This window comes from Rattus norvegicus, chromosome 8, assembly GCF_021556685.1.
Source record: "Rattus norvegicus strain SHRSP/BbbUtx chromosome 8, alternate assembly SHRSP_T2T, whole genome shotgun sequence".
In the NCBI taxonomy this organism is placed as follows: domain Eukaryota; kingdom Metazoa; phylum Chordata; class Mammalia; order Rodentia; family Muridae; genus Rattus; species Rattus norvegicus.
In genome coordinates this window covers 43,579,079-43,605,473 of record NC_141541.1, presented here as the reverse complement: position 1 = coordinate 43,605,473, position 26,395 = coordinate 43,579,079, and the positions used below count along the sequence as shown (strand labels likewise).

At 45.2% G+C, this 26,395-nt stretch overlaps 3 protein-coding genes across 5 annotated transcripts in view; 2 read left to right on the top strand and 1 right to left on the bottom strand.

Moving 5' to 3' along the window:
• The first annotated feature begins 675 nt into the window (after window positions 1-675).
• Panx3 (pannexin 3) lies at window positions 676-11,371 on the top strand. The gene is given in 4 exon segments (NM_199398.2): window positions 676-1,159; window positions 3,431-3,573; window positions 7,507-7,721; window positions 9,724-11,371. Coding segments are annotated over 4 exon segments (1,179 nt in total). The 5' UTR covers window positions 676-978; the 3' UTR covers window positions 10,364-11,371.
• A 3,830-nt stretch (window positions 11,372-15,201) lies between these two features.
• Tbrg1 (transforming growth factor beta regulator 1) lies at window positions 15,202-22,859 on the top strand. Its single transcript, NM_001009344.2, is given in 9 exon segments — window positions 15,202-15,433; window positions 17,386-17,456; window positions 18,056-18,276; window positions 19,098-19,234; window positions 19,486-19,632; window positions 20,659-20,756; window positions 21,005-21,115; window positions 21,857-21,999; window positions 22,519-22,859. Coding segments are annotated over 9 exon segments (1,221 nt in total). The 5' UTR covers window positions 15,202-15,286; the 3' UTR covers window positions 22,665-22,859.
• Window positions 22,860-24,136: 1,277 nt separating this feature from the next.
• The window catches only part of Siae (sialic acid acetylesterase), a 37,540-nt gene continuing 35,281 nt past the window's right edge, over window positions 24,137-26,395 (bottom strand). For 2 of the 3 annotated variants that reach the window (XR_015626775.1, XM_087562704.1), the window contains one exon: window positions 24,194-26,154. Coding sequence is in view for 2 of the 3 variants with exons in the window: in XM_087562704.1 (XP_087418830.1) it covers window positions 25,927-26,154 (228 nt within the window). In the remaining variant the exon portion in view is untranslated. 3 annotated transcript variants of the gene reach the window in all.

Genomic DNA, 26,395 nt, shown 5'->3' with positions numbered 1-26,395 from the left:
GCAAGACAAAGAGCATGAGGGTTTCAGTATAGACACAGGTTCCATCAAGGACATGCACCAGTGACCAAAGCCCAACCCTTTAAATGTTCCACCACTCCCCCAGAGTGTTACAGGCTGGCAGCCAATCATTTAATACCTGGGCCCTGTGTACACTTAACCAAAACGTAGGGCATGTTTGTGTTTTACAATCTAGCAAGACTGTTCTCTGATACATATCCAATTCCATGGTTTCTAACAGACTGAACCTTGAGAGAAGAGAAAACAAATCATGCAGTTGAAATATAAGCACTCTTGGATCCCAAATTTCAAAGATTCTTTCCACTGCAGCACACTGTCACCCCTCCCCCAGCTTCCCAGAGAAAGGGTAGGCTGAGCTGAACCGAAAATTGTAAGTATAGTGTTGAAAGACTAGAGTCGGGAAGGAAAATTAACATCAACAGGGCAGTTTCAGGGAAGAAGCAAAACACATCACTGGAACAAAGCTTGCTCTAGAGAGGTAACCATCCTCGACGAATGCTGGGGGCTCCGTTCCCACCCAAGCCACAAAATGAGAGCCTTCGACACATTTGAGCAATCTCCACCCAAATTCCACACCAATTACATGAGGGGCTGAGCCCACGGCCCTCCTTCTCTCCACCACTGCTGAAAATACTGTATTAATCAGAGGACAGCATAAAGCCACAGTGCTTCGTCTGTTGGGAGACAATCTAGGCAAGCACCCTGGCACCAGACACAAGTAAAGCCTGACCCTCCTCCAGTGAAGACCCATCAAGGCTATGCCCTCCTCTAATTGCCAGGGCGTCTGGCTTAGAGCCTGGGCAATTATGTAGAGAACCACTGCCTGGTACTAGCACAGATCTGTGAGGCTGGTGCTGCGACATAGCTGCCTGAAGCTGTCACATCACCCCACTGTACCTAGATTGCTAAGAGTAGCAGTGTCCTCTGTATTCCCCCAAAGCCCCCATACTCAGCAGCATCATGTCACTCGCACACACAGCGGCAGAGTACATGCTCTCCGATGCCCTGCTGCCTGACCGCAGGGGCTCTCGGCTCAAAGGGCTGCGTCTGGAACTGCCGCTGGATAAGATGGTCAAGTTCGTTACTGTGGGCTTTCCCTTGCTGCTGATGTCTCTGGCTTTCGCCCAGGAGTTCTCATCAGGTAAGCTACTGACAAACGGTAAGAGACCTGACTTCATTTTACCCTATAACAGCTATAAAGCGAGCTAACTGCTGTCTTAAGAAGATTTCCTGGCTTTGGGCTGGACTGGATTCCCAAGGGGCAGGTGCTGCCTAGGTATGGGGCACCAACGAAGCGGAAGCACCAAAGAGTTGCAAAAGTTGCAACTTGGGAGTCTTAACAATAAATAATAATTCCTTCTTCGGAGAGGTTCCATCCAGCAGCTGATGGAAACAGATGCAGAGACCCACAGCCAAACAATAGGCTGGACTCAGGGAGTCTTGTGGAAGAGTGAGGGGAAAGACTGAGGAAGCCAGGGGGCTCAAAGACACCACAAGATTTTATAGAGTCAAGTAAGCTGAGCCGGTGGGGGATCACAGAGACTAAACCACTGACCAAAGAGCATGCAGGGGCTGGACCGAGGCTTCCTACACATTTGTAACAGATGTGCACTTTGGTCTCCATTTAGGTCCCATAACAATTGGGAGGCAAGCGCTGTCTCAGACTCTTGTCGCCTGCCTTTGGATCCCCTTCCTCTATCTGGGCTTCCTTGTCTGGCCTCAGTGAGAGAGGCTGTGCTTAGTCCTCCTGGGACTTGATGTGCCAGGGTGGATAGGTACCCATGGGGGTCTTCCTCTTCTCAGAGAAGGGGCGGGGTAATAGTGGGGGGGAGGGGCGCATGAGAGTGAGACCAGGAGCGGAGGAGGGAGAGGGAGAAAGGGAGGCTGTGATCGGATGTAAAGTAAATCGATTTACTTATTTATTAAAATAAAGAATAACTACAAAAAATAAAGTAATTGCAGGAGGGGAGCAGATGAAGCAAGAGGAGATGGGAAGGGTGAAGGAGAGAATACGCTCCACATGTTAACATATGTTTAAAATAACAATTCGTTGTCACCTTAGTAGTCATTTTTTATGTCAAAATAATGATAAAACTATTATTTTGGCTTCTACAGATAGAGGCTGGGACTCTGTAATCTCTTCAGAACTTGAAATCCTTTCCTCTTAGCCCCCTGTGAACAAACTTTTTCCCCTGCACTCTTTTCCAACCGCTTGCCGAGTTCGTACAACCTTGTTCAGAGGTGCTGAACAAGCCCCTGCTTCTTCTCCACAGCCCTAGGCATCAACAGACATGTGCGTGTTTGCAGCGCTGTAAGCACTGGGTTACCTCAGAAAGCCTGTTCCCTCTGTGGTAGTCACTGGGCTCCTAGTTTTCTTTTGCCTGTGCCCATTAGCTCGAAGCGTTTCCTGATAAACTGTTCCACCTCTCTCGGCTGCTTCACATCAAGAGTAGCAACAGGATTGGTTCCCAGCTCTGCCTCTGTCTGATAAGAAACAAAAAAGCTGGAGCCTCTCATCCAAGCCCATCTGCCTTCCCATGCAGAAAGCCAGTCATTAGTCCTCTGCGTTTTACAAAATAAAAATGCCGTCTTTCGGGTTGGGGATTTAGCTCAGTGGTAGAGCGCTTGCCTAGGAAGCGCAAGGCCCTGGGTTCGGTCCCCAGCTCCGAAAAAAAGAACCAAAAAAAAAAAAAAAATGCCGTCTTTCAGTCTGGGTATGGTGCACATGTCTGTAATCCCACCATAATGGAACCTGAGGCAGAAGGATGACAAGATTGAAGTCCAACTGAGCCTAAGTCCACAGAGCCTAAGACTCTGTCTTAAAACAAGGTTGACAAGATGCCTCCTTAGGTAAAGGCACTTGCTGCCAAGCCTGGCCACCTGAAGTCAGTCCCAGTACACACATGGTAGAACCACAGAACTGGTGGAAGGAGAGAAGCAGCTTCCATAGGTCATCTTCTGACCTCCATGAGCGAGTCAGGACACAGGCTCATGTGTGACAAACACATATCATCATTTCAAAAACATTTTAAAGGTTGTCCTCTCTCTTGAGTGGATGTGTGACTATCAAAGCCTTTTGGTGGCAGGCAAACTGCTGAGTTCAAGACATCTCTGATAGCTTCCTGTATGGGAGTCTGAAGGAACCCTGAGACAAATGGCCCATCAGACCTAAAAGACCGAGTCAGCACATTGGTAACATGGGCCAAACTGTGTCCTACTCCATCATGACCTGTCCTCCCCTGACACAGCAGGAGAAAGCTAAGGCTCGGGAAGAAGGCAAGGCTTCCCTCCACAGAAAGCTACCAAGTTATAAGCCTGTCCCCTTGTCCCCTCACCCAGAAAACTGTTGAATGACTGATTTCCATCCCTCTGCTGTACCTAAGGTTGCCTCAAAGCTCTGCTCCCTTTGCAGGGTCTCCGATCAGCTGCTTCTCTCCCAGCAACTTCAGTGTCAGACAGGCTGTGTTTGTGGACAGCTCCTGCTGGGACTCACTGGCTCACTATAAACAGGATGAGGCTGGACAGTACACGGTGAAATCTCTCTGGCCTCACAAGGTAAAGCAGACAGAGGCCCTTGACAGATGGCTTCCGGGCTTGGGAGCGGGATGGGGGGGGGGCACTAACCACTATACTCTCTTGCACAGCACTCCACCCTACCCCTTTACACTCCCTTCCACCTCACTCTGCCCTTGCCCATTCCTATCAGCAGCTGACTTTCTTTTTTTTTTTTTTTATTAACTTGAGTATTTCTTATTTACATTTCGAGTGTTATTCCCTTTCCCGGTTTCCGGGCAAACATCCCCCTAATCCCTCCCCCTCCCCTTTTTTATGGGTGTTTCCCTCCCCATCCTCCTCCCATTGCCGCCCTCCCCCCAACAATCTAGTTCACTGGGGGTTCAGTCTTAGCAGGACCCAGGGCTTCCCCTTCCACTGGTGCTCTTACTAGGATATTCATTGCTTCCTATGAGGTCAGAGTCCAGGGTCAGTCCATGTATAGTCTTTAGGTAGTGGCTTAGTCCCTGGAATCTCTGGTTGCTTGGCATTGTTGTTCATAAGGGGTCTCGAGCCCCTTCGAGCTCTTCCAGTTCTTTCTCTGATTCCTTCAACGGGGGTCCTATTCTCAGTTCAGTGGTTTGCTGCTGGCATTCGCCTCTGTATTTGCTGTATTCTGGCTGTGTCTCTCAGGAGCGATCTACATCCGCCTCCTGTCAGCCTGCACTTCTTTGCTTCATCCATCTTGTCTAATTGGATGGCTGTATATGTGTGGGCCACATGTGGGGCAGGCTCTGAATGGGTGTTCCTTCTGTGTCTGTTTTAATCTTTGCCTTTCTATTCCCTGCCAAGGGTATTCTTGTTCCCCTTTTAAAGAAGGAGTGAAGCATTCACATTTTGATCATCCGTCTTGAGTTTCATTTGTTCTAGGCATCTAGGGTAATTCAAGCATTTGGGCTAATAGCCACTTATCAATGAGTGCATACCATGTGTGTTTTTCTGTGATTGGGTTACCTCACTCAGGATGATATTTTCCAGTTCCATCCATTTGCATATGAATTTCATAAAGTCATTGTTTTTGATAGCTGAGTAATATCCCATTGTGTAGATGTACCACATTTTCTGTATCCATTCCTCTGTTGAAGGGCATCTGGGTTCTTTCCAGCTTCTGGCTATTATAAATAAGGCTGCGATGAACATAGTGGAGCACATGTCTTTGTTATATGTTGGGGCATCTTTTGGGTATATGCCTATGAGAGGTATAGCTGGATCCTCAGGCAGTTCAATGTCCAATTGTCTGAGGATCCTCCAGACTGATTTCCAGAATGGTTGTACCAGTCTGCAATCCCACCAACAATGGAGGAGTGTTCCTCTTTCTCCACATCCTCACCAGCATCTGCTGTCACCTGAGTTTTTGATCTTAGCCATTCTCAGTGGTGTGAGGTGAAATCTCAGGGTTGTTTTGATTTGCATTTCCCTTATGACTAAAGATGTTGAACATTTCTTTAGGTGTTTCTCAGCCATTCGGCATTCCTCAGCTGTGAATTCTTTGTTTAGTTCTGAACCCCATTTTTAATAGGGTTATTTGTCTCCCTGCAGTCTAACTTCTTGAGTTCTTTGTATATTTTGGATATAAGACCTCTATCTGTTGTAGGATTGGTAAAGATCTTTTCCCAATCTGTTGGTTGCCGTTTTGTCCTAACCACAGTGTCCTTTGCCTTACAGAAGCAGCTGACTTTCACATTCCAGGGGTTCTTCAAATGCCTGCTGGTCTCCGGTGTACACGTTAGTCTGCAGTTGAAAGTTGCCTTTTCTTCTGATTAGAAGTTTTGTGTCTGTGAGTGAGGCTTGTTGACAAGCAGATTTAGGTGAAAGGGATCCCTCTGGTGTACTTCATTGTAAAGAAACTCAGGTATCAGTATCTAGTCCTAGCTCAGTATTGTGTGTTATCTCTGAGAAGAGTCTTTCAGTCCTTAGTTTAAGGAGAATGTAGCTGGTATCAAGCCTGACTACTGGCCCTCGGCAAACTCAGCCACAGGTCCCACCATTAAGTACTCATTCACCTGGCTTCATCACTCAAACCCCTCAGGCTAGTTCTCCTGACTGAAGTGGATGTGAGTATAGAGTTTAGTATGGTTTAGTCTCTCCAGGGACAACCCTCCAAGCCTTCCCTCACATCAGGAAAGGACGGTTGATTGAATGCTGGGCATTGCACAAAGTCTGCAGGTCAGCTTGTCACACAGACTGTTCAGTGTTCTGTTTCAGACCGACTTATACCCTCACTGTTTGGTTTCACCCATATCCCAAATTCCTGAGTCTATTTGGTTTTGAGTCGCATAGTTTGTTCTTGCCTGGACCTCCACCTTTCCCCACACCAGCGTCTTGTGTCAGGCGGCTGATGCAGAGCTCTCAACCATCTGCTGCTCTTGTCTCCTCTTCACCTGTTCGCTTTGTCCTTAAATTATGTCTTTTTGTTCTTCTTGTCATTCTAGTGAGCAAAACCAGAGAACTGAAGGAGATAGTACAGGAAGCCTCTGTCACTGGCAGCTCAGCAGGCCAAGATACAGACAAGTCCACAGATTTTGGAGTTGATTCATGTTAAAAAAAAAAAAGGTCAAAACACCTGACTAACAGTGTCACCAGAAGATCTCTGAACCCAGGTTCTTTGGCTCCTCCTCACCCCCAGGAATATACTCTGTAGAAGTGAAGGGCTTATTTCCAGAGATGTTATTTCTTAAATAAGAGGAAAATGCTTGTAATGTTACATAAGGCCCTACTCCAGTCTTTCTTTTTTGCAGTTCAGAAAACACAGAGACAGACAGACAGACACACACACACACACACACACACACACACAGCCCTCCATCTTTTCCTCTAAACTTGCCACTACAAAGACAAAGCAGTTTGGAAGAAGCTGTAGGTCAAGTGGCCATTAGCACAATAAGCATCTAAACCTCCCGTCCTGCCTCCAGACCTTCACTCTTCCCCCTGCTGAGTGTGTGATGTGGTGCAGACACTTGACCTGGGCCTGCTGCAGCTTCCTTCACTGTAAAAATAGATGATGGCATCCCACCGATAGCATCCTTGTGGAAATGAAATGAAATAACGCACAGTAACTGCCTAGCAACAAATGTAGATCTGAACATTCTTCACAAGTAGAGACTGTACTATGAATAAAAAGATGGGCCTCCCTCTGTTGGATGCCTAAGTATAATAAGGAAACTTAGAGAAAAAAAAAAAAAGTCCTATACACTCTCCCAAGGCCACTGTAACAAAGGGTGGCCCAAATGGCAGAAATATAAGGTGTCAGCCAGTTGGCTCCTCTGAGAGCTGCAAGAGCTAGATCTTCTATCTCTTGTGTTTGCCTCACAGACACATCATCCTGCGTATTCTCCATGCATGCACGCCCATCTTCACATAAGGGAGTGGTGGGAAACCTTTACAAACACCAGAATAGCTGAGAAGAGCTACACATTCCTGAAGTTCCATTGCATTGTCTGCACACCTGAAATGACGCCCAAGGGATTCCAAGAGTGTCTGGTACTGACATTCGACATCTCTGGGGAAATGTCCAAAAAGACCGGCATGGAACAGGATATACAGAAGAAATAAAGTTCTCTCTCCCCTAGGATGTCGGGGCCACTACTGATCACAATCGCGGGCTAGATACTCAGTCTGCAGTGTTGGGGCAGTGAAGGCAGAGATCTACCCTACCACACACTTTTTACCCTCTATCCCTCCTTTGCTTTCATTCTTTCTCTTCTCCTTGGAACCCCAGACAGATCATAGGTCAGAAAATCATGGACCTGGGTAACAGAGAGACATAATGTCTCTTTACTAGTTTCGCTCTATTATATGGACAGAGAGCTTTGGGTGGTCAACAATATACACTCTCTTTCTTCTAAAGTGAAACCAGGAGAACAGCCAAGCCCCCACTTAGCTGTCACTCAAGCCCCAGCACCCTGGGCTCCCTCCTCAGCCTTCTCTTTCTTGCAGGCTCTCCCCTACTCTCTACTGGCCCTGGCTGTGGCCATGTATCTGCCAGTGCTGCTCTGGCAATATGCAGCTGTGCCAGCCCTCAGCTCAGACCTGCTATTCATCATCAGTGAGCTGGACAAGTCTTACAACCGCTCCATCCGCCTGGTACAGCACATGCTGAAGATCCGGCAGAAGAGCTCTGACCCTCATGTCTTCTGGGATGAGCTAGAGAAGTGAGTCGCCCCCTCCAACTTCTTCTAAAGGACTCTGTGGAGCACTAAGCTGATAACCATGCACAATCATATTGATATTTTCTCTATGCCATCCTTCTCAAGAGAGTGAAGAACTCAGTTCATCCCTGCATTCTTGGAGGGGAGGGGATGAACTTTCTCGTTGTTGTAGAAAGAACAGAATCTGTCTCTAGCTGACAGATGAACACACTGAACCACAGGGATTAATAGCTCTAAAATATTACTTTGCATGCTCAGAAACCTACGTTAACTCCACTCATGCTTAGCAAAAAATGTTGAAATTCTCAAATATCTGTCCAAGGCCTCAAGGACAATGTCAACTACTTTTCAAATTTCTAGTTACACTTTGAATATTTCTAGTCTCCAAATTGCCCAGGGCTCCAAAATCAATATTTTTAAAAAGGATCATTGTTAAAGTCTTTCGGTTATTCTAAAATAAATAAATAAACAAAAAAAACAAATCCCAAATCTGAAACACTCCCAGGCCCCAGGAATTTGAGATATGGAATACTTAATGAAGTCTGCACAACAGAAAACTTCTGTGCCTAAGTAGTCTCCTCCTTATCGCTGAGCAAATCATTGATGAAGTTAGTCATTCATCCATCTAAGTACCAGGCACTGTGATAAGTACAGCAGACACACACACACACACACACACACACACACACACACTCTCTCTCTCTCTCTCTCTCTCTGTCTCTCTCTCTCTCTCTCTCGTGTGTGTGTGTGTGTGTGTGTGTGTGTGTGTGTGTGTGTGTTCAGGACAGGGAGAAAAGGCAACAAGGCTGTACCTACCAGTACGAGGTAGGTACAAAATCCACTAACACGTTTTAGTAGATGACAAGCAGTACAAAGGAAGCAAAAGTAACAGAGGGAAGGGAGCTGGAAAGCTAAGAGATAAGGATGGTACGGTTTTAAATGAGTATGACACGGGCAGCAGGCACCAGTGAGAGGTGTATTGAACTAAGATTTGCAGTCATCTTTTGTACATGCTGTGTCCCCTATAAAAAGTGTTCCCCTCTGGTTGGGGATTTAGCTCAGTGGTAGAGCGCTTGCCTAGCAAGCACAAGGCCCTGGGTTCGGTCCCCAGCTCCGAAAAAAAAGAAAAAAAAAGTGTTCCCCTCTACCACTTTGGAGCCCAGATTTAAGCCAGTATTCTCTATCATGGTTTTTGAACCCTCTAACTTACACTGTTACTCCATCTCCTAATATTCACAACTACTATGGCTTATGTACATTAGCAATAAGTATTAATTTTATTGAATATGGTATCTCTTATCTGCCCTGCCCCTCAAAGCAGAGACAAGCTTACCTGTACCTTGCCAGCATGATTCTCAACAATGAGTTGTTGACATATTAATCAGCATGAAATGAATGAACTGGCCTCAAAATCACATTCAGAACACGGAACTCCATTGTTTACATTACCAACCATAAGCTCATTGCTTTGCAAGCCCTACTTCAGGTTTGAACTTCATTTAACCTTGCTGGGCAGAAACTCTTTGGGATTATGACCATTCATAATGCATTGGTCATCCATGGGTTTAAGACACTGCATTGAATGTTTGGAGAATTGAGGGGTACTCACACCTCCTCTGGTGGAAGAATTGTGGATGTGATCAGGAAAAGAGTACAGATTTTCCCCAATACTAAGAATATCGTGTTTGGAGCTACAGAGACGGATCAGCAGTTAAAAGCACTGGCTGTTCTTGCAGAGGACCGGATGAGATTCTTAATGCTCACGTGGCTACCCACAACATCTGTATCTCCAACGCCTCCAATGCCTTCTTGTGGCTTCTGTGGGCACTGTATGCATTCAGTGCAAAACATACATACAGACTAAGCACCCATGCACACAAAATTAAAATAAAGGTTTAAAAAAATTAATGTGCTAGATACACAGACTTGCTACTCTTCCACGTGGCTTTTAGGTGTGGTTCTACATGGTCCTCCCTAACAATGCCTTCTTTCTTCCCCTGCCCAGGGCCCGGAAGGAACGGTACTTTGAATTTCCCTTGCTAGAGCGGTACCTGGCATGCAAGCAGCGCTCCCATTGGCTAGTGGCCACCTACCTCCTGAGGAACGCCCTTTTACTCCTCTTCACCTCAGCCACTTACCTGTACCTTGGCCACTTCCATTTAGACGTCTTCTTTCAGGAAGAATTCAGCTGCTCCATCAAGACAGGCCTACTCCATGAGGAGACCCACGTGCCAGAGCTGATCACATGCAGGCTGACCTCCCTGTCTGTATTCCAGATTGTGAGTGTCTCCAGTGTAGCAATATACACCGTACTGGTCCCAGTGATAATATACAACCTCACGCGGCTGTGCCGGTGGGACAAACGACTCCTCTCCATCTACGAGATGCTCCCAGCTTTTGATCTCCTCAGTAGAAAGATGCTAGGGTGCCCCATCAATGACCTCAATGTGATCCTTCTTTTCCTCCGAGCTAATATCTCTGAGCTCATCTCTTTTAGCTGGCTGAGTGTCTTATGTGTGTTGAAGGATACAACCACCCAGAAACACAACATTGACACAGTGGTCGATTTTATGACCTTATTGGCTGGCTTAGAACCCTCAAAACCTAAACATCTCACCCAACATACGTATGATGAACACCCATAGTTTAAAAAAAAAAAGAGGCATAAGAGATAAGTTTTATAGAAAGTAAGTCTCCTTCTTCACAAGCTATGTAGAGTAAAAGAAAAATAATAATGATGTCTGCATTAAATTGTTAAGATTAGACTTAACTGAAATATCCTGTATTTATAAGAAGATAAAAATCAATGCATGGAAGTTCAAGGTGAAGTCTGAAAGTGAAGAGTCAAAGAGCTGAAAAATCAGTCTAGAGAATTCTGAGGACAGTAAACGCTAAACGATCAAGTTGAAGCAAAGTGCAAACATTGAACACAGAACAATTCTGAAGGCCATTTATGGAAGGAAATTCTCACAAGACCCACCCACTCTAGAAGTCATGCTTGCCTCTGCACAATGGGCAGGCAGAGCAACTTAGTAAGAGATTAATAAGGATATGACCCCCTGAAACACTTTGATTTGGCCTGCCCATCCTGCTTTGTGGACATTTTCAGCCTTGCCAAGCACCCCATGGCCTGCTAATGAGACAAGAAATAGTGATGGCTTTAACTTGTAATCTGCTCTTGGAACATAGGACAGAGGCAAAGGCCACGAGTTGACTCTGTAAGTCAGTTACGTTTTTTATGATATTAACTGAGGATTCTTTTCCATGAGGGCTCATATTATAGCCTATGAAGCCCTTCTAAAGTCTTAATGAGTCTAGGTATGTTCTTAATAGTCCAAGGGATACTACACGTTCACTGACAGCCAACTAGTGAAGGCCAGTGGGTTAGACCTGATTTCAATGCCTGGGACCCAAATGGTGAAAAGGGAGAACTGATTCTCCAAGGCTAGCCCCTGATCGCCATATACAAAACAAAGTAAACAAATAAAAAAGTATTAAGCAAGATGAACGTGAAAGTCATATTGATCCACTTCTGTAATTCACCGTTCACGGCTCCCTCCTTGCATCTAACTGTCAAAGCTTTGCTCTGATTCAAAAGACAGTGCTCTACCCCCAATACCATGGTGACTCTTAATAAATATTTTTAAACTATACATTATGTATTTCTTGAGAGAATTTTTTATTACACAAGCCGTTTTTAGATCCCTCTTCGTATAGGTAGTAGAAAAGCCATACTGCTTCTGACAAATCCATGTAAATTTATCTAAAGCAAACCAAGAGCTTATAGATGCTCGCCGATGGCATTAACAAAAGTCTCATGTCACTAATAGAAGTCCAATTGTTCAGTGAGTACAGAAGCCCTTTTGTGATCTACACACCCACTACTTCAGTCTCTCCTCTTGCTTCCCCACTAGGTGAAAGAAGAACATGAGCAGTGGGTGAAGGAGAACGGAGTCCTAGAAGACAGCCCAAGCCCTGTTCCTATTTGTACAACTCAACAGGCTGCTTTAAAGCTCTGTCCCCCGCTTTGGATTTTAAAATTAAATGGCCATACTATGAAATGATATAAGCTTCTTAACTGATGGTCATGAGATGAGTCATGGCACTGTGGAAAGTCTCAAGAAAAAATTAGATACAAGGGAACCAAAACCAACCAACCAACAAACAAACAAACAAACAAGCCACCACTGTAACTTTGTAGCTGTGTCTCCTGACTACTAGAACGTGTCTTTGCAGTTAGACATTCTTGAAGTTACAGATAATTAGTTCCTGCTATGTCAAAAACAAAGACACCAGGGCACTCCACCCCACGTGTTCACTAGCAAAGGATCTCTGTCCTCGCCTTCATCATAGCATTGTGGTTCTGACAACCACCTCTGCCACCATATCCTCCTCCTTCCCCTCCTCCTTCACCTCCACCTGTCTCTGGCTCTCCCATCCAACCCTGCCGTGGCTCTTCCTAGAGGATCATGGGAATACCATAAAAAAGAAATCTGACCCACCATGAGTTGGGAGAAAAAAAAACAAGTCATATAACTACACGAAGATGCTGCTCACCTCTAACTTCTTTCAAATCCACAACATAGAACTCTCTGGACTACTGTCCTCCTCGACACACCCTTGGACAGCCCACTTCAATCCCTCTTTGGCGTGCTTGCATTGATAAATAAACTCCGTGCAAAACTCTGTTTCTAAACCGAATTCTCCCTTTCACAAGACAAGGAGCTAGAAGACAACTCCATCATACCTGCTCACGGCCTTCACTGTAATCAGCTCCTTGTAGCAGCCATACTTCTCAGGAGGCTGAGTATTTGGACATGCAGTCTCTGCCTCCCGGGTGCCCACTTCTGTCCTTACTGTACCAACAACTACTTCCACTTTAGGGTGCCCAGGAGTAGTTCCTTCCCCAATTCTTCCTATTTTCTTCCTCCTTCCCTAGATGGTTGTTGCCGATTTATCGTCTTCCTCCCTGAATCGAGTCTTCTAACAGTTGTGTCCCAGGCACTGACCTTCATGATTAGTAAAAGAGCAAGTTGGTCAGGAGCATGACATATTCTGGAACACGCAAGCTCCTTTAGGTAGTCAATGTCAAAAGACTTGACCACAAAGATGTGTTCCATGTACTGTCCAAAAAAGTCAAACAACATAGAAATGATTGTGTAAAAGATGATATGGCCATAGCTGAAACAATCACAAAACAGTTAAATTCTGCTTACAAGACGGAGGCGATAACTAACAGGGTAGCATTATGGGTGTCTTGGTGGTTTTTGGTTTTTTTGTCTGTTTGTTTTTTGAGGGGGCAGTGTTGTGTTGTTGTTATTATTGTTTGGTCTGATGATAGAAATCAAAAGTTTAACATGAACAGGTTCAAATGGGTTTGTTTTTTCAAATGTTTGTTATGTGACTATAATAGGTGACAGGTGTGTACACATATGGGTGCAAGTACCCATGTTAGATCCCCTAGAGCTGGAATTACAAATAGTTGTGAGCTACAGGATGTGGTTTCTGGGAACTGAACTTGGGGTCTCTGTTTCTCATTCATCCATCCATCCATTCATTTTGGAGTGCTAGAAATCAAATCCAGGGCTTTCCACCTACTATATAAGTGCTTTGCCACTGAGTTGGACCATAGCCCATGGATTTAAAAAAACAAATTCCCCAAGCTGGACATGGTTGCCTATGCCTGTAGTCCCAGCATTTGGGAGGTAGAAACAGGAGGATCTGGAGTTCAGGGTCATCTTCCTCTACACAGAGAGTTTGAGGCCTGTAGGAACCCAGTCTTCCAAAGCCAACAAATAAATAATACCTTCTTCTTTGTAAAACTTGCAAGAAAAGTGCCTTAACTGTAAAAGAAAAAAGTCTCAAATTAAGAAGAAATAATAAATGTGTTTGTGAATATTCCACTGACATCTATTGGCTAAAACAGCTTGCAGACTAAAAGAGGCTGGGACTTTCCCCCTCGCAGACATGACACATGAAAAAGATGAATAATACAAAGTCAGAAAGCTCTCAAAGTCTATGAGAACAAAACACAGCTACACAGCAAATCAGGCAGCTCAAAGTAATGGGTTCTTTATTAAGAATAAAGCCATTTTTGATTACTATGAATGCTTTCAGATCCCAAGCCATGGTTCCAGTACATTATTTTTAAAGATGGTGTATTTTATAAGATGTCACAATTCTAACGGCTTCCAAAACGAAATAAATCTACAGGACTGCCTTAGGAACATTTGTGAAGGCAATGGTACCCTGGAATTGCATCATTACGACCCAGGCAAGCTCAAAAAAAAAGTAGCTTGTTTCATGGGCAGCTATAGAAGATTATCTGCAAGGTTTTTCTCTGTGTTGCATGTTGTCAAGACTGCAACTGTTTTTACACTTTCCAGAGATTAAATACCTGGGTCACTTACTGAATTCTAAGTTGTCTTTATTGGTATGAGATTTTTCTCTAGTAATTCAGTGAACGTGTTAATTATGTAATATCCTTCTTAACTTTCGTGTACAACCGTAAACGTCTAGATTTTGAGAATTTAACAATAATTATCTTTTGTATGAGTACCCTAGTTTGGAAATCACACTCATCTCATTACTTACTTTGTTTTGGGAGCAAGAAAACAACAAAATGCGAACAAAAGGCCCAGTCAAAGAATGTAAACCTATTGTCCAGTCTAGGGCAATCTCGCACCTTAAAGATTTGCTCGTCCTTCAGATGACCTTAGTTATAAAGCATAAACTATTAAAAAAAAAAAAATAGGAGGTAGAGCCAAGGAATGGCGGCACACGCCATTAATCCCACACTTGGCAAGCAGAAGCAGGAGAATCTCTGTGAGTTAGCGGTCAGCCAGGTATACAGAGCAAGTTCCAGGATAGCCCCGGCCACACAGAAAAATCCTGCCTCGAAAAACCAAAAAAACAAACAAACTGTAGTAGTAATAATAATAATAATAATAATAATAATAATAATAAGAGGAGGAGGAATGTGTACTTTAAGCACTCTTGGTTTCATTTCAAAACCACTGAACGCCGACCTTGTGCTATCATTTTATTAAAACCGTTTGCTAACTAGATGCGAAGCTTTAGAGCAATCAAGGTCTTGTTTTTCTATCCCCGAAGTTCACAGCCTAAGAAACACTTTGCGCCATTAGCATATATGGAAAGCTGAGTTCCCGCATTAGTATTTAAGTCTGCTAAGAACCCAGGAAGGCCTCCTGATCTGAGTAACCCGGGAGAGCAGATGTGGACGCGCACTCCCCTGAGGGCACCTGCCTGAGCGCGCTGAGGTGGGAGCATCTGGATAAGGACTTTCTGCTCTTCTGCTACTAAGCAGGCTAACAGCCGGGTAGGACCGGTTCTTTCCGGCTCCAGCTCCTTGCAGCCCTGAGCCACACCCGTCCTCCCAGCCCGCCGCCAGGTCCGAACCTCCTAACTTCCAAACCCGGAAGTTACACGTGGCAGTGCTTTCGCGCAACTTCCGGTGGGTCTTCCTTGGGGAAAAGATACGGAAGTTCCTGGGATCGCCATCTGCTTCTGCCTCCGCTCCATCCCCTCCGCAACCCGAAGTCCGGAACATGAGCGTGTTGAGCGGCCTGGCTTCCGAGCCGCGCACCCCGCTGTCCAGCAAGGCCAGGATGAAAAGGCTCCCGAAGAAGAACCAGAATGAGAAGTACCGGTTGAAGTACCTGCGGCTGCGCAGAGCAGCTAAGGCCACGGTGTTTGTGAGTCTGGGTTTGGCCGCTCCCACCCTAGGGACTGTTTACCCCACCTCAACTCTCTCAGAGAAAGAGTATTAGTCCAGCGTTAGTTATTAGTTAATAGATATTAGTCACATATCCTTGTATAAGTTACCCCTCTAGTCCTGTCTATCCTCTGTAAATGAGGACTGAAAAGTGCTCCTCCAGCAAACTTTAGTCATTACCTTTTTGCTAGGTTTCGTTTCGGAGAGAAGCTAAGTAGTTAAGTGTCTTTTAAGGCGAGCACACCGAAGTGAAACCCAGAGGGATGATTTGCCCTAACTCCAACTTAGATACCCTGATTCCAGTTTATTGTTTACTCCACACAGCCTATTTCCTAAGTACACCCAGCCCTAACGCCGTGGCTGACGCTTTCGTAAACAGGCACCGGAATATTTCAAAAATGTCCCGGGTGTCGCTCCCTTTGAAGAGGTTTCTAGGTGTTTCTGCCTTCGGTCCACCCAAAACTGGAAATGAAACTCACGGGAGGAAGCAGGATACAAAACCTGCTGCAAAGATGTATTGCCACTTCCTGCTTTAATTGTAGGGATTTAAGATTTAATGAATGAACTTCTTTACCAGCCAAGAATTATTAGGGTCTAGTAAATCTGATAATAGCCTAATAACTAGACTATTCTTGCTTAACCAGAGTCACCTCAGTGCTTGGAAATAGGTATACGGTCCAAATGCCCTCACGTCAGAACCAGGAGATTTAACTATTCTTCCTACAAAATTTCCCTAAACATATTAGATCTTTGTAGGTGTATCAGGAAAAGTTTGGACTTTAAATATGTTGTTCCTAAAACATTAAACACGTGTAAATGTGTTGGGGAAATATGAGTGAATCAAAGGCCAACACCTTGTTTACCCTTCTCTATTGTTCTCTCACGTCCAAGCTGCCTGGTGCTTAAAATTTGGCATTTAAGGGTGTCGGTTTCATTTAGACCTTATGAAACCAAAGGGTGCTTTGAACACGAATTTGAGGTTCTACCTGTGGAACAGCCAAATAGGCATTTCCTTCAGAATTGGTTTCAAGTAGACTGAGTCATCAATAAAGAATGATGATACTTGGGTATATTCAAATAAATGATCAATTAAGAATTTTACACACAGAACTTGTTTTCCTCCCTTCCCCCCCTCCCCTAAGGAATTGTTCTGTAAGACACTCTTGAGTCAGATTATCTTTGCAAGGTCAAGGCTGTGGGCATGAATAGCCCTTAGAACTCTGGAGTGGAGATGAAAAAGAAAGAATTTTGTAGCAGCGTGAATTAAGTCCACATAGTATATCCTTTCTTTGCCAAAGGCCACACTAATTGGAGTGGCCACACTCCTTGATTGGCCCCAAGTATACAAGTCCTGGTGTACCCCATTGTTCTGGCATAAGCGTTAAGAGAGCCCCTGTTCATCCAGAGGTATCCCTGCAATTACCCAGCCTGGAGTAGAACCCAAACACTTTTCCCTACAGATTTTTTTTTTAAGTTTCTTTTGATTATTATGAATGTACGAGTACCGCCGAGCGCATGTAGAAGTTATCAGGAAACCGCCATTCACTTTTCCCCTCCCACAACAGGTTCTGGGGCTCAAATTCAAGTTACCAGGCTTGCCTAGCAGGTGCCTTTGCCTGCTGAGCCAGAGCCTGCCCTGGTCGGACGGGCGCATTAGTAGTGTGTGCAGAGTAGAATGGCGCTCCCCCCCCCTTTTTTTTTTTTTTTTTGGTTCTTTTTTTTGGAGCTGGGGACCGAACCCAGGGCCTTGTGCTTCCTAGGCAAGCACTCTACCACTGAGCTAAATCCCCAACCCCAGCGCTCCCCCTTATACTGCATTGCAGAGGGTCCTTTTCGTTTGAGATATAGATCTTGTCACCAGAAAGGAGCCTTGGTCCATCGATTCATTTTATGTGAGCACGGTCCTTTTTTTTTCCCCTTCCTTCCTTAAAGGAGAATGCTGCTGTTTGTGATGAAATTGCTCGTCTTGAGGAAAAATTCCTTAAAGCAAAGGAGGAAAGAAGGTGAGCCAGCTTCGTGTTGCTGTTGTCATTGTCCTCGTCGTCATCATCATCATCAGTGGTGGTGGTGGTGGTGGTGGATGTGGACTGATACTATTAGGCTGACTGACTTTTTTCTCCTCTGGATTCGAGTATACTACACAGCCCCCTGATCACTGAGGCAGTACAGAGAAACTCTGAACCTGGGTGCTATTTCCCATCCAAATAACGTCCCAGTTATGAAAACCGAGAGGGGTGGGGACCAGTCTTTCTCATTATACAAATATTCGGTCTGTTCTTCCCTGTGCAAACCCACAGTGGGTATATGGACACCTCTAATTCTATCCCTGTAAATAAATACCCTTCACACCTCAGGCCTTCCACCCTAAGGGTAGAAGATCCCTGCAGGTGCAAGAGAAGCTCCAGCCATTGCCTTGACTTCTTCAAGTGCTGATTGTCCTGCGGGGCTGCATTGTCTCCAGTCTCCAATAAGAACCTCATTGTCTGAGTGTGATGATCTTTGTACTTAAGCCCGCCCGCCCGTAATGGCCAGTACACAAGTAAAGTGAATTGAGAGGAAAACAGAACTTCATGCCTGTCCTCCCATCCCTTTCCAACCTCAGATACTTGCTGAAGAAGCTCCTCCAGATCCATGCTCTAACTGAAGGGGAACCACAGGCTGCCGCTCCTTCCCACAGCTCCAGTTTGCCCCTGGCTTATGGTGTCACCAGCTCTGTGGGAACCATCCAGGGAGCCGGGCCCAGCACTGGGGCCGAGGAACCATTTGCGAAGAAATCCAAGAAGGAGAAGAAAGAAAAGGGCAAAGAGAACAGCAAACTGGAAGGTATCTTAAGAAGATGGTGTAGCGGTTGCCTCGGTGGCTCTACTGACGGCAAAGGCCTGGTGGAACTGGACGGTTCTGAGTAAAAAGTGGCTACTGTGTTTCATAGTGTTCCCTGAAGTCCCCTGAGAAGCAAGTGTCCTACTGGAGCTGCTTTGCAGAGATCTGATTAGACCTGACAGATGAGGATAAGCAGGCCGAGGCCTCTGCCCTGTGCTCTCTGGACTGCATTCACTGCAGACTTTCCTAGGGGCAGGGGAAAGGGCAAGGCAGCCTTCTGAACACAGTGCTAGCACAGGGATTCCTGTTCGCACAGCTAAAGAGAACTTAAAAGTGTAAGATTTTTTTAGCATCATATTAAAACTGGTTTGTAGGCAAGTTAGACACTTGGGCTTTGGAGGAAAGGCCCAGAAGGCTATTTCGTGAACCTCACCTACAGCGAGTGGTTCAACGTAGTGATTTTTCTTTCCTTTACAATGTTATAAAAGCAAGGTGCACTCAGTAAAACTCGGACTTTCGGTTTTGTTCTTTTCTTAGGCCAGTGATATGCATGAAGCCACAGGTCCTGGACAGACCCACATTCGTGGAGACACTTGACACTCCACAGTGTACTCTGTTGCCATGATAATCGTCAAGTTGGGTGTATCACATGCATTAACATACCATTTTCTCAGCTTCCGTTGGGCTTATGGTATAAAATCCCATCATAAAAAGCATCTGTATAAATCAAGATTAGCTGTCTGCCTTTACAATTCATGTGTAAACTTCCCCTCCCCTGGGCACTGGAAGGGACCTAAATGGGTGACCCCAGATTTTTGTTTCAGTGCTGAAGAAAACATCCAAGAGAAAGAAAATGGAGGGAGGTGCTCGCAAGCTGGTCCGGCCCATTGCCCTGGATCCCTCAGGACAGCCTGTGTTCCCCATCGGACTAGGGGGTCTGACAGTATATAACCTGGGGGAGGTGAGTGAGACCAGCATGTGGCCAGGTTAATGAGAACTGTCGGGCGGGGTGAGGATGGGCCTTCCCTCTTCCCACTGGCAGTACCCCCTTGTTGATCCATACCAACCCAGAAAACCTCTGTCCCTACCAAACCAGGTCAGTCTCTCTGCTCACAGCCAACACCTTCTGTTTGATGTGCCACTCTTTGTTAGCCCCAAAGTGACTCTAAAGCCTTAAGTACCCTCAGTTCCAGGTCGGGAAATCTCTTCTAGATCATCACCAACCGACCCGGCTTCCATGATGAGAATGCCATCTATCCTGTGGGCTACTGCAGCACTCGAGTGTACGCCAGCATGAAGTGCCCAGACCAGAAGTGCCTATATACCTGTCAGATCAAGGATGGCGGTGTACAGCCTCAGGTACTCAGTGCGCTAGGATCATGTTTTCCTTCCTTCTGTTTTGCCTCTCTGTTTTGAGAGCCTCCTTTCTCCTTGGCTTCTTAGCTGTGTTTCTTATTCTGACACCCTCTGAGATGCTCAAGTCACCACCATTTGTACAACACAGGAAAGATTACTTGGTATACTGTTGCTTCACCTTAAGATACAAGGGTCCTCAGGCAAAAACAGCAGTTTCAGACTTGCTCGGCTCACTTTCTGATAAAGCTACCAGTCAAGAAACCTGAGCTGGAAGCAAGGTAAGGGCCTTGGTGAGGAGGAGGACCCACGCCTGCCTCTGGGATACTGCATCACTGTTGGAGCTCTGGGAGGTGGAGCTGGTGATCGACATCTCAGCCACACACACAGCCGTGCTCCACAGAAAGGACGCCGATAGGGAAACAGCATTATGCAGTGTACCGTATTCTCAAAATCTCTAAGTACAGTTCATATCCAGTCAAGGTCTCAGTAGAATCTTAATGAAAATTCACATGATTCTATTCTTATGTATTAATGTGATTTATGATAAAAATTCAACTTGAATTTTTCCCCACGTGGAGTAACTTTGTTACTGTCCATTATTGGCAAAGATAAAGAAAAACAAATACACTGCTGTTTGTAAATTGATAAAGTGTCCTTTGGCCCAGAGTATTTCTAAGTACTCTTGTGTTTCCTAGAGAAAGAGAGGATAATATAGAACAATGTGTCTCATTTCCTTAAAGTACCATGTGTATTTGTATTTGGGCTGTAAGCGGGAAGAAAGGTACGGAGCAAGTTCGGTGCTGACCGCTGGCCAAAAGTCAACCGAGACGTGGAGAACCAGGGGTCGTGGGGTTTTCTGTTTCCTCGAATGTGGGTTTTTACAGCATTTTAAGGAACACTGGTGCCCATCTGCTGGCTTGTTGTGCAGCAGCTTCAGCTCGAGAGGCTGGGACTATTTATAGGAGTCATGTAACTAACTCTGCTTCTCTTCCCATGCAAATTGACCCGACTGTCCCTCTGTCACTTCAGTTTGAAATCGTTCCTGAAGATGACCCCCGGAATACCATCGTTGGCTCCTCTGCAGATGCCTGTTACGAAGAACTGCTCAGGGCCATCAGTGCCGCAACGTGAGTTGGCCACCAGCCTGGGGACACACTAACGAATCACCATTGGTACAGTTGAGACCTTTTCTCTCAGCGCCTGCGGATCTGCTTTATAGAACCCTAAGCTGCATCCTTCTGACTCCTTACTTTCTAGCCTCCTGGTAGAATAAGAAAGCTTAAGGGTAGCTTCTGTTTATGCCACCGTTCCGATCTCAAGCCTGCCTTCATCTCCTCCTAAACTCTTACATGAATGCTTTCTCTTTCTCACGTAGGGGGAAACTGATGCCTAACCCACTTTCATGTGGCGCCGACTTCTTTGGGTTTTCTCATCCAACCATCCACAACCTGATTCAGAGTTGTCCAGAAGCTCAGAACTGCGTCAAGTAAGTGTGCACAAAGCTGTTGGCATTGGTAGGCACTCCCTCGCCAACCAGCAAGCACCCAAATCTGACAGTTGCTGCCTTGGTTGGCATGTGTGTTGCTGTGTCAAAGGTGTGCTTGCCTCTGAACCCCGGTGCTACAGCACTGGCCCATCAGGTGAGCTGCTGTGCTGCACGTAGGCTGATCACTCCTTACCCAGAACACTTGAGATGAGACGTGCTTTAGCTGCGGCTTATTGATTAGGAGTTGTTAAATACTGTATATGGTGGCCCGAGCACGATGGTGCATACATTAATTCCCACTCAGGAGGCAGAGGCAGGTGGATCTCTGAATTCAGGGCCAGCCTGGTCTTCAGAGAAGAGTTACAAGAAGTCTAGATGTACACATCACACATACACCCTGGACGTAGTTTTTAATACAGTAGTTTTAGTGTAGTTTCATTCTCACTGACCGTCCTATGAGGGATAGAATTTCGAATCTTTGGCTTTTCATGGTTGCTAAGAATGTTTTGGAGTATTTTGAATTCTCAAGTTAAGGCTGCCCAACTTACGCCATTTTCTGTGTGTACTGTGGAACACTGTTGCCTATCACTGGAGGCTTGCCTGCTCAAGTTTGGGCTTTTTCTTAGCTGATGTATCTCGGGTATATAGCAGAGAAGACCTAATTAAAAGAATAGTAATAACTTGATCCCTTTGATAGGGACTAACAAACAGCTGTCAAGAATGATGTCCTTTGGTTCACAGTTACCAGTGGGTGAAATTCGATGCGTGCAAACCCAGGAAGGGGCAGCTCTCTCAGGAGCTGCCAGAGAATGATGCAGCTATGAGCCTTGAAGCCTTTCCGACACAGACGTTTGATGATGACCATGAGGATTCCATTCTGCCAGGTATCTTTGCCTTGCAGAACTGACCATCTTCAGCCTCCTGTATCCTCATCACACATTGCTGGGTAGTAACTGAGTCAGCCATAGGCTGGAGTAAGGGAGATCTGAAGCCAGCCGGGGCTCCCATGTGAGTACACAGAGCATTGCTGAGAAACTTCAATGCCTCCTTCTGCAGCTTAAGTGAGACTGCCTGGAAACTGGGAGGGTTTGACTTACGGTAAAGTCAAAGCTCAGTGGCGGCTTTGGTCCTGCCTGTGGTATCTGAACTATTTCTCATAAGTGGAAAGTGATCGGGGGCTCAGCAATATTAGGGTCATGCAGGATTTGTGTCTATGACAAATCACCACAGTTGTTTTTTTGTTTGGTTTTTTGTAAATAGCTGTTGGCTTATTTTACCAACCAAGGGCAAAATATAGGGTCGGCTTTTACAAGTGTAAGGAATTAAGAGGCTGTGTATGCATCCCAGCAAAACAGGCCTGAGACTCCCAGACAACAGTTCAATTAAAGAATTGTTTATTCCAGGCTCCCTGGACCTGCCTGAGCTTCAGCATGAAGCCTTCGTGTCGTCTTACCAGCCCGAGTTCCTGACACATGAACCCTTGGTTGACACTGACCTGCAGCACCTCAAGTCTCCATCCCAGTGTAGCCCAATTCAGTCTTCAGACTGAACAGGAAAGGGATGGAGCCCGCTTCCTTGTCCTCATTATGAGTTGTAAACTAAAACTCACTCTGGAAGAAGGCACCAGCTGAGAATCAGGGAAGATACACATTTCGTCATGGATGTTCCTGAGCTGACATTGCGTCCCAGGGTAATCCTCAGTTGCTTTTATTTTTAGTAATAAATATATCTTGGCTGTTCTAGTTACTTGTATCTTTTTATAGTGAGGATATGATCATTTTTGTTTAGCGCTCTCTGAGATGAACTTAAGTCTTATAAAGACACTTAGTCTATTGGACTGCTATAACAAAACACAATAACCTAGGTAGCTTATAGACAGCGAATTTATCTCTCAGAATTGGGAGCCCAGGAAGTCAAAGATGTCTGGTGATAGCATGCCCCCTGGTTCTTAGATAGCTGTCTTGCTATGACTGCACGGTGAGAGGGAGTTCTTGTGTCCCTTTTTTAACGGACCTAATTCTATGCAGAGCCATTTTGACCTACTCTCCTCTCTAAAGCTGTAAGTATAACATCACAGAGGGCTTAGGAGTAGCATATTGAGTCTATGGCAGCTGCTGATTCGTGACATACATGATGCTAAAAATACCATTTCCGCCATCCTAGTTAGGAATATCAGACCACCAGGCCCTGCAACCCAGGCCCCAGCTCTATTTTCTTGTCAGTATCAATAGAACAAGTTCTCTGCTCATTCCAAACTAGGAACTCTCATATTTATTTATCTTTCTTGTCAAACTTTGCACCTCTTTTGAAGAGATAATCATCTTTACGCAATTCCTTATTAAAGAATGCACTTTCATCCGATGTTAACACGTTCAGCTTTGACATATTTGAGGGTCAGTCCCCTCCCTCCATATAGACTCATTGTCACTTTACTTTGACACAGTTGGACTTTTTGGACCCTACATACTCCATTAAAGGTTGGGGTAGGGATGGGAGGGCTTGTAAAAAATGGCTTTGGAAACAGGTTCTCATTTCTAGTCTTAGCTGGCTTTGAACTCACAGATCTATCTACCTTTCCATTGCTTAGATTAAAGGTATGCAACACCTTTAGGTCTCGCCTAAAATGAAACTTTTAGTTTATCTTTTATTCAGGTTGTAGGGCCGATATTTTTATAAGGTAAAAGGAGTGTGCTCTAGTAAACTGACACAAAACCATGACCGATTTGTAGTGCCATTCTCTTCCATTCAGGTGGATGTGCAGCTGTGAACAGCCAAGTAATGTGGTACACTGATGTACAATCCAGTGGAGTTTCACAGCTTCACAGCTTTTGAACCACAAACTCTATACATTTATGGAGTTGCTGGATGCAGTGGCCCATGCCATTAATCTGAGTACTTTGGAGGTAGAGGAAGCAGAGTTCAAGGTCAGCCTGGTCCACATAGTGAGTTCCAGGACAGCCAGAGCTATATAGTATTGGGAGTGGGTTAAAAAAATAAAGAGTCAACACCTACATCTTTTCAAAGTAAAATAATTTGAGAAAGTTCGCATCCTACTAAAACACATCAGACATGGAAAGGTTGCTTTCAACTATAGTATGTGTATTTACATATGCTATAAGGAAACAGAATAAGCCAGACCAAAGTTCAGCGCAGCAGTGTTTCTCCTTCAGGGATGATTCAAGGCTGCTTCTTACCCTCTTGCTAGTCAGTGATTAATTTTCAAATAGTTAAAAATTCTCTCCATTTGGAGAAATACACAGTCCCTACACAATGTTTTAAACTATTCAACCACTAAAAATTTGACTCATACATGATTTCATTACATGTACCACATGACACGTATGCACTATATGTACCAATTATTGGGTGTGAGAGGACCTTGGGCTTGGGGTTCTTATTCTCTTGTTCAGCATAACTAACAGCAGGGCTTCGCATGACAGGCAGTAGATTTTACATTTTCTCAGGAGCTGATGATTACTAGATTTGTGTTCTCACAGGGCCAGGTGCAGAGAGAGCATTAGAAATTAAATGCAGGCTAGACACCTCAGAGGTCAAAGGCCTCTGCAGAATGTACAGGTTTTGGGTTTTGGTTTCTTTCTTTGTTTTTAACCAAATAAACTCCTGACACATCTCTCTTGCTGTTTCTAATGCCCCAGAGCTCCAGAGAATAGTAAGAAATCCTCATTGCTTCAGTGCCCACTTTCTCACATCAAGAACAAAAGAGCTATGCACAGGTGGCAGTTATATTCCTTTCCCATGTTTCAAGGGCACGGTGTAAGTCTGTCCCTAACAATTTGACTGGATATGTGGACACAGCACTAATTATTTACTTTTATCCCCAATTTCTTTTCTTGTGGGGGAGGGTCAAGAGAGTGTTTCTCTAGAGAACTGGTGTCCTAGAACTCATTCTGCAGCCAGCTCCCCTCTGCTGCCTGAGTGCTGGGACTAGTGTGTGCCACCATGCTGGACTTCCAATTTCTAGTCGGTGCACTTTTCAGAGCTGGCAGCTGTCTTTAACCAAGTGGTAAACTGCATCCTGCCCTTTGGCTCACCTGCACTGTTGCTCTAAGTATATCCTGTAACTTTCCTTTCAGCCTAACTTCTTCCTTCAGTGGGAATTAGCCTTCATTGAACTTTTACCTCAGGAACCTAAGACTTACATTTAAGGATGTATTTGCCCCAAGCGCATCGACTTCCTGTTCCTGTGCCTGTGGTTACCCCACCCTTTGCCTGAGAACATGCCTTGGGCCCTCTATTCCTTAAGGCCACTCCTTAGCACTTAGCAATATGCAAAGATTCCCTTTGGAGTAAGACTTGGGCTGAAAACAGTTTTGAGAGCTTACTGGGGATACAAACACATGGTCTCTCTAAGGTGATCTGAAAGACGTGTCATGGTGTGGTAAGGTTTGATGAGAGAAGTACTTCAGCACCACAGAAGGAAACACATGGAAACTTCCATAGCCATTTTCAGGGGGTTGCAAAGAGTACACAAAGCACCAGCCTCCACAGCCTTTAAGTCTCTTGCTGCTCTGAGAGTCCACAGTTCTGGATGAAGGGCAAAAATAGGGCATTTCACTCCCACTAATACCCAGGAAGTGAATGCTAACAAGACCCAGTGTTCAGAATTAGACTGGCACAGAGGCTTTGGCTAACTAGGGGACAGAGATGAGCATTTCAAGTGTCTGCCAGCCAGTGCTTATGTCAGAATACAGGAGCAGCCATATGCTAGCTGGGAGCTATTCAATGAGGTATCTAAGGCGTCTATCCCATTGCCCTTAAGAATGATAGCAGTCATCATTTAAATGATGTCCTTAGATCCCCCTGTGTGTAATGCGAGCAGTGAAGGGAGGAGCTGGCAAGACAGAGCTGGTGTGGTAAACGGCGCACTGTTTATATTCACAGGGCCATGTGGTCCAGGCATAGCGAACAGCATCCACGGTGCCCAGACAAGCACTGAGATCCAAGATCAGGGTCTGGGTGGAGAAAGTGTTCACAGGAGCTGGAAGCCATTTGCACTGATGGTCACTGCAACATGAGATCTAACAAGAGAAAAACAGAAAGGCAAGGCAAGTTAGAAGACTATACCAAAAAAATGGAAACTGTTCTTTCAGATATACTAGAAAGGGGAGAAAATGAGGCCACCCTGAGCCAAAGACCAGTTTCTTACAGTAACTAGAACCTGAACCAAACTGGGTCTGGTTGACAGAGCCACAAGTTAGTAATAAATGTTCATAGGTAAAGCTATAGCTTGGAAGAGCTCATGCCTAGCATGTACAAGGT